Raw genomic sequence first — 14,525 nt, forward strand, 5'->3', positions numbered from 1 at the left:
GAATGGGTCAACATTCACCGAACTTATTGTGGGAAGCTTGGAAAAGGCTACCCAAAATGTTTGGCCCAAGTTAAACAATTTAAAGGCAATGCTACCAAATACTAATTGAGTGTATGTAAACTTCTGACGCACTGAGAATGTAAAGAAAGAAATAAGTCAGTCATTCTCTCTACTATTATTCTGACATTTCACATTCTTAAAATAAAGTGGGGATCCTAACTGACCTAAGGCAGGGAATTGTTATTTGGATTAAATGTCAGGAATTGTGAAAAATGTTGTTTAAATGTATTTGTCTAAGGTGTATGTAAACTTCCGACTACAACTGTACATACATACATACACACATACACTCAGCAAAAAAATAAACGTCCCTTTTTCAGGACCCTGTTTTTCAAAGATAATTCATAAATAATCCAAATAACTTCACAGAATTTAAACACTGTTTCCCATGCTTGTTCAATGATCCATAAACAATTAATGAACATGCACCTGTGGAACGGTCGTTAAGACACTAATCGTTTACAGACGGTAGGCAATTAAGGTCACAGTTATGAAAACTTAGGACACTATAAAGAGGCCTTTCTACTGACTCTGAAAAACACCAAAAGAAAGATGCCCAGGGTCCCAGCGTGAACGTGCCTTAGGCAACCTGCAAGGAGGCATGAGGACTGCATATGTGGCCACGGCAATAAATTGCAATGTCCGTACTGTGAGACGCCTAAGACAGCGCTACAGAGAGACAGGGCGGACAGCTGATCATCCTCACAGTGGCAGACAACGTGTAACAACACCTGCACAGGATTGGTATAGCCAAACATCACACCTGCAGGACATGTACGGGAGATGGCAACAACAACTCAAATCAAATCAAATTTATTTATATAGCCCTTCGTACATCAGCTGATATCTCAAAGTGCTGTACAGAAACCCAGCCTAAAACCCCAAACAATGCAGGTGTAAAAGCACGGTGGCTAGGAAAAACTCCCTAGAAAGGCCAAAACCTAGGAAGAAACTGCCCAAGTTACACCAGGAACACACAATCCCTCCATCAGTGCTCAGACTGTCCGCAATAGGCTGAGAGAGGCTGGACTGAGGGCTTGTAGGCCTGATGCCGACAAGTCCTCAGTCCAGCCTCTCTCAGCCTATTGCAGACCGCCTGAGCACTGATGGAGGGATTGTGTGTTCCTGGTGTAACTTGGGCTGTTGTTGTTGCCATCCCGTAAGGCAGGTCCTCACCAGACATCACCGGTAACAACATTGCCTTTGGGCACAAACCCACCGTCGCTGGACCAGACAGGACTGTCAAAAAGTGCTCTTCACTAATGAGTGTTGCGGTGTTGTCTCGGTCGGATTCGTGTTTATCGCCGAAGGAATGAGCGTTACACACTTCTAACTTCCGCGACGCATATAAGGCCCTGCCATGCTCTCCTTTCGGAAAAGCTGACCACGACTCCAATTTGTTGCTCCCTGCCTACAGACAGAAACTAAAACAAGAAGCTCAATGCTGGTCCGACCAATCTGATTTCACACTTCAAGACTGCTTCGATCACGTGGATTGGGATATGTTCTGCATTTCTTCCAACAACAACATACGCTGATTCGGTGAGCGAGTTCATTAGAAAGTGCATTAATGAGGTCGTTCCCATAGCAATGATTAAAACATTCCCAGACCAGAAACCGTGGATTGATGGCAGCATTCGCGTGAAACTGAAAGCACAAACCACTGCTTTTAACCAGTGCAAGGTGACCGGACACTTGACCGAATACAAACAGTGTAGCTATTCCCTCCGCAAGGCAATCAAATAAGCTAAGCATCAGTATAGAGACAAAGTAGAGTCGCAATTCAACGGCTCAGACACAAGAGGTATGTGGCTGGGTCTACAGTCAATCATGGATTACAAAAAGAAAACCAGCCCCGTCGCGGACCAGGATGTCTTTCTCCCAGACAGACTAAATAACTTTTTTGCCCGACAATACAGTGCCACTGACACGGCCCGCAACCAAAACCTGCGGACTCTCCTTCACTGCAGCCGACATGAGTAAAACATTCAAACGTTGATCCATTTAAACGCTGATCCTCAACACTGGGGCCCCAAAAGAGTGCGTTTTGAGCCCTCTCCTGTACTCTCTGTTCACCCACGAATGCGTGGCCATGCACGCCTCCAACTCCATCATCAAGTTTGCAGATGACACTACAGTGGTAGACTTGATTACCAACAACGACGAGACGGCCTACAGGGAGGAGGTGAGGGCCCTCGGAGTGTGGTGTCAGGAAAATAACCTCACACTCAACGTAAACAAAACAAAGGAGATGATTGTGGACTTCAGGAAACAGCAGAGGGAACACCCCCCTATCCACATCGATGGGACAGTAGTGGAGAGGGTAGAAAGTTATGTTCCTCGGCGTATACATCACGGACTAAATTAATTGGTCCAACCACACAGACAGCGTTGAAGGCGCAGCAGCGCCTCTTCAACCTCAGGAGGCTGAAGAAATTCAGCTTGTCACCAAAAGCACTCACAAACTTCTACAGATGCACAATCGAGAGCATCCTGTCGGGCTGTATCACCGCCTGGTACGGCAACTGCTCCGCCCACAACCGTAAGGCTCTCCAGAGGGTAGTGAGGTCTGCACAACGCATCACCGGGGGAAAACTACCTGCCCTCCAGGACACATACACCACCCGATGTCACAGGAAGGCCATAAAGATCATCAAGGACAACAACCACCCGAGCCACTGCCTATTCGCCCCGCTATCATCTAGAAGGCGAGGTCAGTACAGGTGCATCAAAGCAGGGACCGAGAGACTGAAAAACAGCTTCTATCTCAAGGCCATCAGACTGCCACTAACGTTGGCAGCAGCCACTCAATATACTGACTCAACTCCAGCCACATTAATAATGGGAACTGATGGAAATCGATATAAAATATATCACTAGCCACTTTAAACAATGCTACTTTATATAATGTTTACATACCCTACATTACTCATCTCATATGTACAGTGGGGAGAACAAGTATTTGATAACCTGCAAAATCGTCAGTGTTTCCTACTTACAAAGCATGTAGAGGTCTGTCATTTTTATCATAGGTACACTTCAACTGTGAGAGACGGAATCTAAAATAAAAATCCAGAAAATCACTTTGTATGATTTGTAAGTAATTAATTTGCAATTTATTTTTATTTTACTTGTCAGCATCGATAGAAAGATGAATGGAGCAAAGTACAGAGAAATCCTTGATGAAAACCTGCTCCAGAGTGCTCAGGACCTCAGACTGTGGCGAAGGATCACCTTCCAACAGGACAAAGACCCTGCATATAACATAGGTAGATGACGTAATGACGCCACGAAAAACACAGAATCCCTAACCTAGCCCAATGTCTGCTGTGTGGATCTATTTTGATGTTTCAAGGAAGATAACAAAAAGGCCAAATGCAACATTTGTGCTGCAATATTTCCCAAGGGGAGAAAGTGAAATCTTTCAATACCACAAACCTAATTACTCATTTGAAAGTGCATCACCCCCAGACGTTCAGCCCCTACTTAGAACAAAGGCAGAAAAAACTAAGCGCTTCCAACAACTACACAAGGTTCAAGTCGAGCAGTCATTTGAAAGAGTAAGAACATTTCAGCGAGACAACTCAAAGGTGAAATTGTTGGAGGAAATTATAGTTGAAATGATTAATTATGTATACATTTAAATTAGAACCATTTATTTTAATACTATTATGTTATGGTATGAAATGTATGGGTTCTTGGTTAAACTAGGACTGAAAATGTAAGTAAAACGAATTAATTGTCTGTATCTTGCGGGTTTAAGGGAGAGGGATGGCATATCTCTTTAGAAAGATAAAAATGTTTGTTTGATGATCCATTAGTGGAGAAGAGTATATATTTTAGACAGATTGGAATGTTTGTTTTACGAGGGGAGTAGAAAACAATCTTCAGACCTGAAGACACTGCGCTATTGTGTGGATCGGAGAGAGTGTGAGAAACTGATGACGTCATTTTATGTTCTCTCTTTAAAATGTAATGTTATTTGTATTTTGGGTCAGTACTCTCTTGAATTAAACGCTGTTACCTGACTTTTAAGACTGGTCTCGATCTATTTCATGCAAAAATTGTAAACTTACAACTTATTATGAAATAGATAGAGTGTGAATTTGGTTTTGGCTACAAAACATAAAGGAATTTAGAATTCCTCTAACAGAAATCCATTAAACGCCAAGATAATGGAATTCAATGCCCTTGACAATCAATCGTTCTCTGTCGTTGATGATGTTGGCTTTCCCCGACTGGTTCAGCACCTCGAGCCCCGGTACACATTACCAAGCAGGTGATTTATCAGATGTTGCCCTATCGGAGTTACACAGCATTGTTGAAACGCACATCCATGAGATACTTGCTATGGGCGTCACTGCTATTAGCTTCACGGCTGACATTTGGACCAGCGATGTCAGCCCCTTGCGCATGTGAAGTCTGACAGCACAGTGGGTGGATGAGGATTTCGTACTGAGGAAAGCCGTATTGTGCGGCTTTCCTCAGAATGTGCTGGTCCTCATACCGCTGCGGACATTTCAATGGCAGTTGAGAACATGTTTGAAACTTGGAAACATAAACACACTAGCATTCAAACAACTGACTGGAGAAATAAGCTCATCAACTGTGTCTGCAGCAGACGTGATACCCTCTGTCATGGCATTAAAACTCTACTAGCAAAAGTACTCTACTAGAGATTGTGAACAAGCGATTCGTGGCATTCTCTCTGAGCCTCTTTACTGTGGTCGCCACCGTGCTTCGTGGCAGACAAACAGGGTTTACGTGAAATGTTACAGACACAGATGGACAAGATGGAAACGGACAGAGTGACAGTGCGCACCGAGGAAGAGGTCCAACAACAGAAGAGGCCACGGACAGACAGAGCTGAAACTTTACAGCTTGACATATATGATGAAATTCTGGTTGAGAATGAAACGACTGAACAACGAAACAGCATAGCAAGTAAGTGAAAGAAATTGTTTTTGATGATGTTTTACTGGTAATGGGGACATATGTAAATGCCAAGAAAATAACTTTTTGGTCAGTGTGTGTGTGTGGAATGCAGTCAGCATTCCAATTGCACGCTCCCTCTAAACTTGAGACATCTGTGGCATTGTGTTCTGTGACAAAACAGCACATTTTAGAGTAACCTTTTATTGTCCTGTATAATGATCATGTTGTTTAACCAGCTTCTTGATATGCCACACCTGCCAGGTGGATAGATTAACTTTGCAAAGGAGAAATGCTCACTAACACGGATTTAAACAAATTTGTGGACAAAATTTTAGAGTAATACACTTTTTGTGGATATGGACATTTCTGGGATCTTATATTTCAGCTCATAAAACATGGGACCAACACTTTACGTTGCATTTATATTTTTGTGTAGTTTCGGTATAGTTGAGAGGCAATTATCAGGGTCACTATCAGATGGGCACTGCACTCTCAACTGTCTGAAGAAGGAGCGGAGCAGGCCCTACTTTTGGGAGAACGAGGGGCAACGGGGGAAAACCCCTTTTAAAAAATGACACGCCCTCCTAAAACTGGTTAAAACTCCAGTTCTGTTTGTGACATTAAGATTCTAACAACGGCAGTGTGTTATATAAACTTATTTAGGAAAAGTCAAGGACGGAGCGGGGCAAGACTTAAAATGTAGGAGTAAATAAAAAATGTTTTTATCAGGAACAGTCAGATGAGATGAGAAAAAAGGAACCCGCACGCACACTGCTCTTGATAGAATCACTGATCTCTAATAAGCTTTACATATTGTCCTCGCGGCAAGTTCCCACAGCAATGTTCCAACATCTAGTGGAAAGCCTTCCCAGAAGAGTGGAGGCTGTTATAGCAGCAAAAGGGGGACCAACTCCATATTAATGCCCATGATTTTGGAATAAGACGTTCGACAAGCAGTGTCCACATACTTTTTTCTGAAAGTATACTTTCCAAATGCACTGTATACAGTACCAGAAGTTGACACACCTACTCATTCCAGGGTTTTTCTTTATTTAGACTATTTTCTACATTGTAGAATAATACGGAAGACATCAAAACTATTAAATAACGCATATGAAATCAAGTAGAAACTCGAAAAGTTAACAAATATATATTTTCTATTTGAGATTCTTCAAAGTAGCGACTCTTTGCCTTGATGACAGCTTTTTTTCTCGTAGTTTCGTGAGGAATCACCCATATGTCCTGTGGAGGCTCAGCTCACAATGACCTCAGACTGTGAGAACATGAATGTAAATAAGAGGTGTGTCAGGAACAAGATAGTAAATAGTAGTAAACAGTAAATCCATGTTCTGTATCAAGTGAGATATGCGTCTTACATGTGTGTAGATCTTTGTTATCTACTTCTACTTAATCTGTCGTTCTGCCCCCGAACAGGCAGTTAACCCACTGTTCCTAGGCCGTCATTGAAAATAAGAATTTGTTCTTTTTAAAAATTGTACCTTTATTTTACTAGGCAAGTCAGTTAAGAACAAATTCTTATTTTCAATGATGTCCTAGGAACAATGGGTTAACTGCCTGTTCAGGGGCAGAACAACAGATTTTGTACCTTGTCAGCTCGGGGATTTGAACTTGCAACCTTTCGGTTACTAGTCCAATGCTCTAACCACTAGGCTACCCTGCCGCCTCTTAACTGACTTGCCTGGTTAAATAAAGGTAAAATAAACATATAAATGACTAGTTCAGGTAAAGATTCTAGGAAATGCTAGATGTGCAGCAGCTAAGATGGCGAGGACTCCTCAAGTGGTGCAAAACATGGATTTTCTCTGGTGTTTCCAGAATCAAGAACGAAGAGAGTATCGCCAATACCGACTTAGTTGAAGAATCTATGGTGGCAGTCTGTATGGGCAAACCTGTAACGTCCACTAACAGACACCAACAAGCTTTGATTATATCACATTATCTGGCGTAAAAACTGTAGCGACAACCTAACCTCAGCTCAGTATAACCCTGGCCTGTCTGCTATATCTTTTACCCTTTATCTTTAGGTCCCCTCAATATCAAATTATTCTACATCCTTTTGTTTATATGGATGGCTCTGACTTAGAATATGTGGACAACTACAAATACCTAGGTGTCTGGTTAGACTGTAAACTCTCCTTCCAGACTCACATTAACCATCTCCAATCGGCTTCCTTTTCCACAACAAAGCCTCCTTGACATGCTGTCAAACATACACTCGTAAAACTGACCATTCTACCGATCCTTGACTTCGGCGATGCCATTTACAAAATAGCCTCCAACACTCTACTCAGCAAATTGGATGCAGTCTATCACAGTGACATCTGTTTTGTCACCAAATCCCCATGTACTACCAACCACTGCAACCAGTATGCTCTCGTTGGCTGGCCCTCGTTACATATTTGTCGCCAAACTCCATTGGCTCCAGGTCATCTATAAGTCTTTGCTAGGTAAAGCCCCGCCTTTTCAGCTCCCTAGTCACCATAGCAACACCCACCCGTAGCACACGCTCCAGCAGGTATATATCACTGGTCATCCCCAAAGCCAAGACTTTCTTTGGCCGCCTTTCCTTCCAGTTCTCTGCTGCCAATGACTGGAACGAATTGCAAAAATCACTGAAGCTGGAGACTCATATCTCCCTCACTAGCTTTAAGCATCAGCTGTCAGAGAAGCTTACCGATCACTGTACCTGTACACACCCAACTACCTCATCCCCATATTGTTATTTATCTTCTTGCTCTTTTGCACCCCAGTATCTCTACTTGCACATCATCATTTACACATCTATCACTCCAGTGTTACTGCTAAATTGTAATTATTTTGCCTCTATGGCCTATTTATTGCCTTACCTCTCTAATCTTCTACATTTGCACACACTGTACATAGATTTTTCTATTGTGTTATTGACTATATGTTTGTTTATGTGTAACTCTGTTGTTGTTTTTGTCGCACTGCTTTGCTTTATCTTGGCCAGGTCGCCGTTGTAAATGAGAACTTGTTCTCAACTGGCCTACCTGGTTAAATAAAGGTGAAATAAAGCAATACAATAAATACACACATATTTTACACATCTGGGAAATGCCATCGACTTCACGATTCGATATTATCATGATATTTAGGTGCCGATACAATATGTATAAACGATTCTATATGTACTGTGATTCGATACTGTGATTTTATTGGGATTTCATGTTTCAAACATATTGCTCACCATATGTCTGCTGCAGAGGGACAAGAGAGCCATGAGAGGACGAGTTTTGATCAGTTATGGGAAGAAAATTGTGCTGAAAACAAATTGGCTCCCTATTTTAAAAAGTAGATATAGAAGAAGCTATGAATGAAAAATACTGGTGTTTTGGTGCAGGTACAATCAACTATCACAACAATTATTTTGCGATAGTTAAAATAAAACAAAACTATATAACGTTCCAAAATAATATACCGATATGTAACTGTATCAATCCCCCCATCACTAATTTATAAGATTTCCAGAATTGAGAACAAAGAGAGTATCGCCAATCCCAGGCTAGTTGAAAAATCTATAATGCCGTTTTGTATAGGCGAACATGTAACGTCCATTAATGGACAGCACAAACCTTTGGTTATTCACATCACATTATCTGGTGTGGAAACTGTAGCAAGGTATGTTGCTTGCGTGTTATGTGTTAGGCCGCTCATTTCACAGTGTCAACTCAATCAACATGATATATCTGACACAAATTGGAGAAAGGTGTCTGACTATTTTAGTACAAATTGTGCCTAAATGCAGTTTAAATTCAACCTTGTGTGTTCTATTGAAATTAACTTCCGTATAAAGACGTCGTTTTCAGCTTTTCAGTCTGTCCTACCTGTCTAACGTTAAAATGTCATGTGGGCAAAATGTCATACCCATTTGGAAACTATTTCCAATTGCAGTGGATCAAGAATATGCAGAACGCTGTTAAGGATTAACGTTACATGATTGTGAAACAATTTAATGTTTTTTTTATTTTTTTTTTTATGCTCGCAAATATACAAAACTATAAACTTGTAACACTGAAGTAGAATACAATTCTTACGTTTATCGACAACATCATATTCTGCAACATTGAGAATATGTAAAGGCCACACTCAGTACATGATTTATAACTTATTGTTAACGTCTGCTTGCTTTGTTTGAAAGGTTGTTTTGAATGTTCTCTCACCTGACAGGTTGAGGCGTAACAAAATCACAATTCCCAGGAGCACTCCAGCGCAAATTGTAGTGAGCCGCATGTCCCCTGATAAAACGACAAAAAGATGTGCCTTAAATATTTCTGGATAAATGTTGTTACCAAAACCACGATATTTGCCTTTTTTTAAATCCCAGGTTAAAATATTTTTAATGGCGGTGACCAACCAGTAGCTTCCTGATTTACATTACCTGTTTCACTCAGGGCGACGTGTAGGCTAACGTAAATTGGTCTGTCGAAACTTGACGGAAGAATTTAGCCGTTGACAGGCTGGTCTCTTGGACAAAACGTAACATAGTAAACGAAAATCCGGGCCACTCAAATTAGTATGTTATGTTTGCTATGGTTACATAAGACAGAAAGTTAATAAAGCCCATCATTTAAGGAAGGTGGTTGGTCATGTGTAACCCAAAAGTTGCTAGTTTGAAACTCAACACGGACAACATGAGCATTTTAGCTAATTAGCAACTTTGCAACTAACTTGTTACTTACTACATTTTAGCCACTTTGCAACTATTTAGCATGTTAGTGTAGCCGATGCGAAATGGCTAGCTAGTTAGCGGTGGTGCGCGCTGGTACCGTTTCAATCGGTGACGTCACTCGCTCTTAGACCTTGAAGTAGTGATTCCCCTTCATCTGTGGCTTTTGTGGAGCGATGGGTAACGATGCTTCAAGGGTGACTGTTGACGTGTGCAGAGCGTTTCTGGTTCGTGCCCAGGTTGGGGCGAGGGGATTTCCACCTAGCTAACTTTAGCATTAGCCACCTAGCTAACATTAGCTAACATTAGCCACAACAAATTGGAATTTGTAACGTATCATACGTACTGCAAATCCGTAACATTGTACAAATTGCAGTTTGTAATGTATCATATGAATTGTAATTGTTAACATATCATACGAATTGTAATTCGTAACATATACGAAATGGATGACGGACATCCACAAATGAATACATATCATACAAATTTTTGTGTTCCCGGACTTTTGTCTACTATAGATGTGATAAAGAGGTCAATGGAACTGGACCAAAACAATGGAACTGCCATGGAAATACATGGAGGGAAGGGCTTGAGGGACAGATCCCGAGGCTCTCCCAGCAAGATTAGCCCACATTTAGGCTATTGTTTATATGTGTATTTCACACTATGTTGAGGTAGAAATCGGAGTATAATGCTTGTGTGGATGTCAACCACTGCCAGTTAGTGCCTTTTAAGATGAGGGAGGACAAAAACAAAATTCATCAGCATGGCCTTATTTCTATTGAAGCATATTGGATGTCTCTTATGCATATTCCATTCACCCAGTTCAATATAACAATGATAGGTTTAGGCTACTACATGATACTTACTTTTTCCTTATACCCATCATGAGGTTGCTACAACTTAGCCTATGAATGAAAGTTTACAACATATGTGCACACAGGTCGAGAGACAAATTTGAGGTGACAGACAGTCACATTCAATACCGCCTTGCACACTCCTGCCTGCATTTAGCTGATACAGGGTGTAATAAATTGTCCAACAGTTGTCCATCATTTGTCCAATGAGAGTTTCTATTGGACAAAATCAGGTATGTTTATCCTCGTTTTGTTCTGTTTGCTTCGTTTAAGAACTGTTTTTCAACAGAATCCACCCCGATCACACATAAACACAGTTCTCTTTCAGAGCAGCCACTATGTATTCCTTCTCGCATCTCCTCTCCTCTCACATCTTCCCTTCGCCTGTCGACTTCAATGCACAACACTTCAGCTGAATGTGACCAGGCGAAAAAACCTTTCCAAGCTAAACCACTACACACACCCTACATCGTTGTCACCACATTAGCTAAAGTAACGTCATAGTCAGCATAGCTAATAGAACTAATTCGTTAGTAAACCCGCTAAAATCATGCAGTAACGTTACAGTGTACAGTAAGCAAATACACCGGTATGCCCCGGTGGCAATAAATTAGTCAAATCAAAAGCTTACCTTGGCTTGGAAGAGTTCCAGTGTTGTGTTGGAATGTCATAGCCAGCTAGCTAACATAGCATTTGTCTGTTTGAGCAGGGTGTTTCAGAAGGCTAAACTAGCTAGCTGCATTTGCAAGCCACGTAAGTTAAAGTGATTTTTCTTTAACGAAATATCATCTCTATTTCTTTCTTGCTTCTCCTTCATTTTTGAACTACTCACTACATGTTATACACTGCAGTGCTAGTTAGCTGTAGCTTATGCTTTCAGTACTAGATTCATTCTCTGATCCTTTGATTTGGTGAACAACATGTCAGTTCATGCTGCAAGAGGTCTGATACATTGAAGAACGTCCTTCAGAAGGTGTCATAATTACTGTGTAAGTCTATGGAAGGGGGTTAGAACCATGAGCCTCCTAGGTTTTGTATTGAAGTCAATGTACCCAGAGGAGGACAGAAGCTAGCTGTTCTCCAGCTACACCATGGTGCCACCCTACAGAGTGCTGTTGAGGCTACTGAAGACCTTCTTTGCAAAATAGTGTTTTAATCAATTATTTGATGACATGATTATATTCAGTATAGTTTTATTGAAAAAGGATAACTTTTTTCATGTTTTACTATTTTTATTTTGTATGAAATTCACTGAGAAAGATGGTCCTTCCCTTCCTCCTCAGAGGAACCTCCACTGATGTCAACCCCAACATATTCATGTCATCGTTACCAATCAACTGCATTACAGTTAGAAATTAATTTGACTACCACCACCGATTTCTGTATGCTAGCCATGCTAACCAGTTTATACGAACGGGAGTTAGTAGTTAGAAAGAACTTCTTCTAAACCTGAAAAGGGACAACTTATTCAGTGAAAAGCCAAATATATCCAAATCAGTAACCACATTGTGGGCCAGTTAAAATACACAAATCATGACAGATTTGACAAATATTAACTTTGTTTGATCAGATTTGTCGGAGGAGTGCTAATCTGTTTTTTTTTTATTATTTTATTTTACTAGGCAAGTCAGTTAAAGAACAAATTCTTATTTTCAATGACGGCCTAGGAACAGTGGGTTAACTGCCTGTTACAGGGGCAGAACGACAGCTCGGGGATTTGAACTTGCAACCTTCCGGTTACTAGTCCAACGCTCTAACCACTAGGCTACCCTGCCGCCCCCATGGATATATATATACGCTATATAATGGAACGTCTGTGTTACATTGACTCCTTGCAGATGTTCCATTGACTCCTTTACCGCATCTATGTTACATCTACCCCTGAGTCCAGGTTGCCGTTGAAGCCTTGACACCCTCCCTCTCTGTTTTTGCTTTATTGATGCCCTACAATGAATAACAATATTTAATTAATTGTTAGAAGACTACGTTTTATAAGTGTGCAGCATTGTGTGTTGTGTTGATTATAATGCAGAGGGCATTTATTTTCTATAACATCAATATTTTAGTACACTAGGAAAGGGAGATTGGTGTTGTCCAAAGACAATTAAGAAGGTGTAGTTTAGGCTATAGTTTTTTATTTGACAGAATGCTTATGACATATTTCAATATAGGCTAACCTGTGTTATTTGTTTATGAAAGACCTCATAAACAACCGTATCTGCCACAGTGTCATCATGTATCAGTTTTTTTTGTGTGGACCCATGCAGATGTCAACTTTTGGGCTTTTCTCTCACTGCAGTATTGAGACATCCTCCTGCCTCCACATGCCTAATGCCATATGGCTAGCATTCCTGAGATGGAGCCCGGGGCACAAGATAGGAACCCTAGGAAGACCACATGAGGGCAGCAACACAGAACTAATGGTCACTGATTAAAGTGACTGCCCAGTGTTTCCAGATTTCTATTAAATATTACCTTTAATTACTTTTTGGGTATGAGTTAACAAAATATGAACTTTTAAAAGTGAGATTTTTACTGGACAGTGACTTTTAAACTGACTTGCACAGTTAAATAATGGTTAAATCAACACGTGGGAACACCAGTTAGAGAGCCGTTCAAGTGGATTTTCCCCAGTTGTGCATGGTTCATTTCCACTTCCCACTAGGTTATGAACACAGCATCATTTATATCCTAAAATTAGAAGCTCACATAGAGAGGCTTCTGGATGTGGAGATGGACTCCCAGACCAGTACTGACATCTACTTTGGTAAGGCAGATATCAAGACCACAGCTTTGGTCGAACGTTAGGTTCTCTTCTATACTGTAGCAAGATAGTAAAAAAAATGTAAATGTAAATGTAAGATAGCAGCATACCTGTTTTGTGTTGGGGTACTGTACTCTGGTATTCAACAGATCTAAATAGCTCTGCAGTGAGTGATTGTGTGCTAGGCTGCTTGCATTTGTGATTGGGGAAAGGATCAGATGTCAGAGTATTTCAGTTGACCGTGCAGCTCATGCTGGATGATCGAGGGATACTGAAAGAAACGTAGTTACAGTGTGTAGTTTGTGTGTATTGTGTGTGTGTGTGGTCTGACAATTTCAGGGAGCTGTGTAAGATGCAGTGAAGTAGTATACGGTATTGGCCGGGCTTGCCAGGCAATGGGAAAGCTATACCATGACACCTGTTTCACCTGCAGTGCTTGCAGTACATGTCATGCATCTATTCTACACACAAACATGCACACAAAAAAAACAAATGTAATTTCATTAGCAGCCTTCCCTGTTTTAATTCAGCTGTGTTTTGGTTATAGTTGTGACTATTCCGACTGGAATAGTTTTTATCCCACCCCACACTCTCTCACTATCCCTCATTTGAACTCTCTTTCGTGTTTAGGTCAAACGCTAAAAGGCAGGCCATTTTACTACATGTCAAAAATAATATTTTGTGAAGATGACTTCCTGGTAAGCATCTCAATGTCTTTAAATCAGATATCAGTTAAGGGTGTGGTTCTGCTTCTTAATTGTTATGCAAAGGACATTCAGTATATTAAAACGTATTCAATTAGTTAATCAGGTACTGTCTCTTGTTATGAGAATTTGATTAAATATACGCTATTTTTCAATTACTTTGAAAGTACTCCGGAATTCTGTAATGCCTGTGGATATTTAATAAAAGAAATGTTTACTGTGTCAGAGACTACCACAGGTGAGTTTGATTGCATTACAACTCCAACACAATGAGCAAGACCATCACACACCCTTAAATCAACATCAACACCCTGTTACAGACACACCTTTATACAGCATAGCAATGATGATTAAACTATTACCACAATTGAGTCAATCACATTTCTCTATTTCATTTACATCTTGTCCTTTTATTCTCAGGCTTGTGGCACCTTGCTGTGCAACTTGTGGCCAGACAATTCTGCCATCTGAGGTTAGCTATGATATCTTGCTTTTGA

The 14,525-nt window shown here is 40.8% G+C and overlaps 1 protein-coding gene across 1 annotated transcript in view; it reads right to left on the reverse strand.

Moving 5' to 3' along the window:
• Positions 1 to 9,411, reverse strand: part of cdcp1b (CUB domain containing protein 1b) — a 29,504-nt gene extending 20,093 nt beyond the window's left edge. The window contains exons 1-2 of the mRNA XM_035794969.2: positions 9,392 to 9,411; positions 9,198 to 9,272 (exon numbers count right to left, since the gene is read on the reverse strand). Of these exons, the coding sequence (XP_035650862.1) occupies positions 9,198 to 9,267 (70 nt within the window). The 5' untranslated portion in view covers positions 9,268 to 9,272; positions 9,392 to 9,411. The remainder of the gene's footprint in view (positions 1 to 9,197; positions 9,273 to 9,391) is intronic.
• Positions 9,412 to 14,525: the final 5,114 nt, after the last annotated feature.

The sequence above is a fragment of the Oncorhynchus keta genome, chromosome 20, assembly GCF_023373465.1.
Source record: "Oncorhynchus keta strain PuntledgeMale-10-30-2019 chromosome 20, Oket_V2, whole genome shotgun sequence".
NCBI lineage: Eukaryota > Metazoa > Chordata > Actinopteri > Salmoniformes > Salmonidae > Oncorhynchus > Oncorhynchus keta.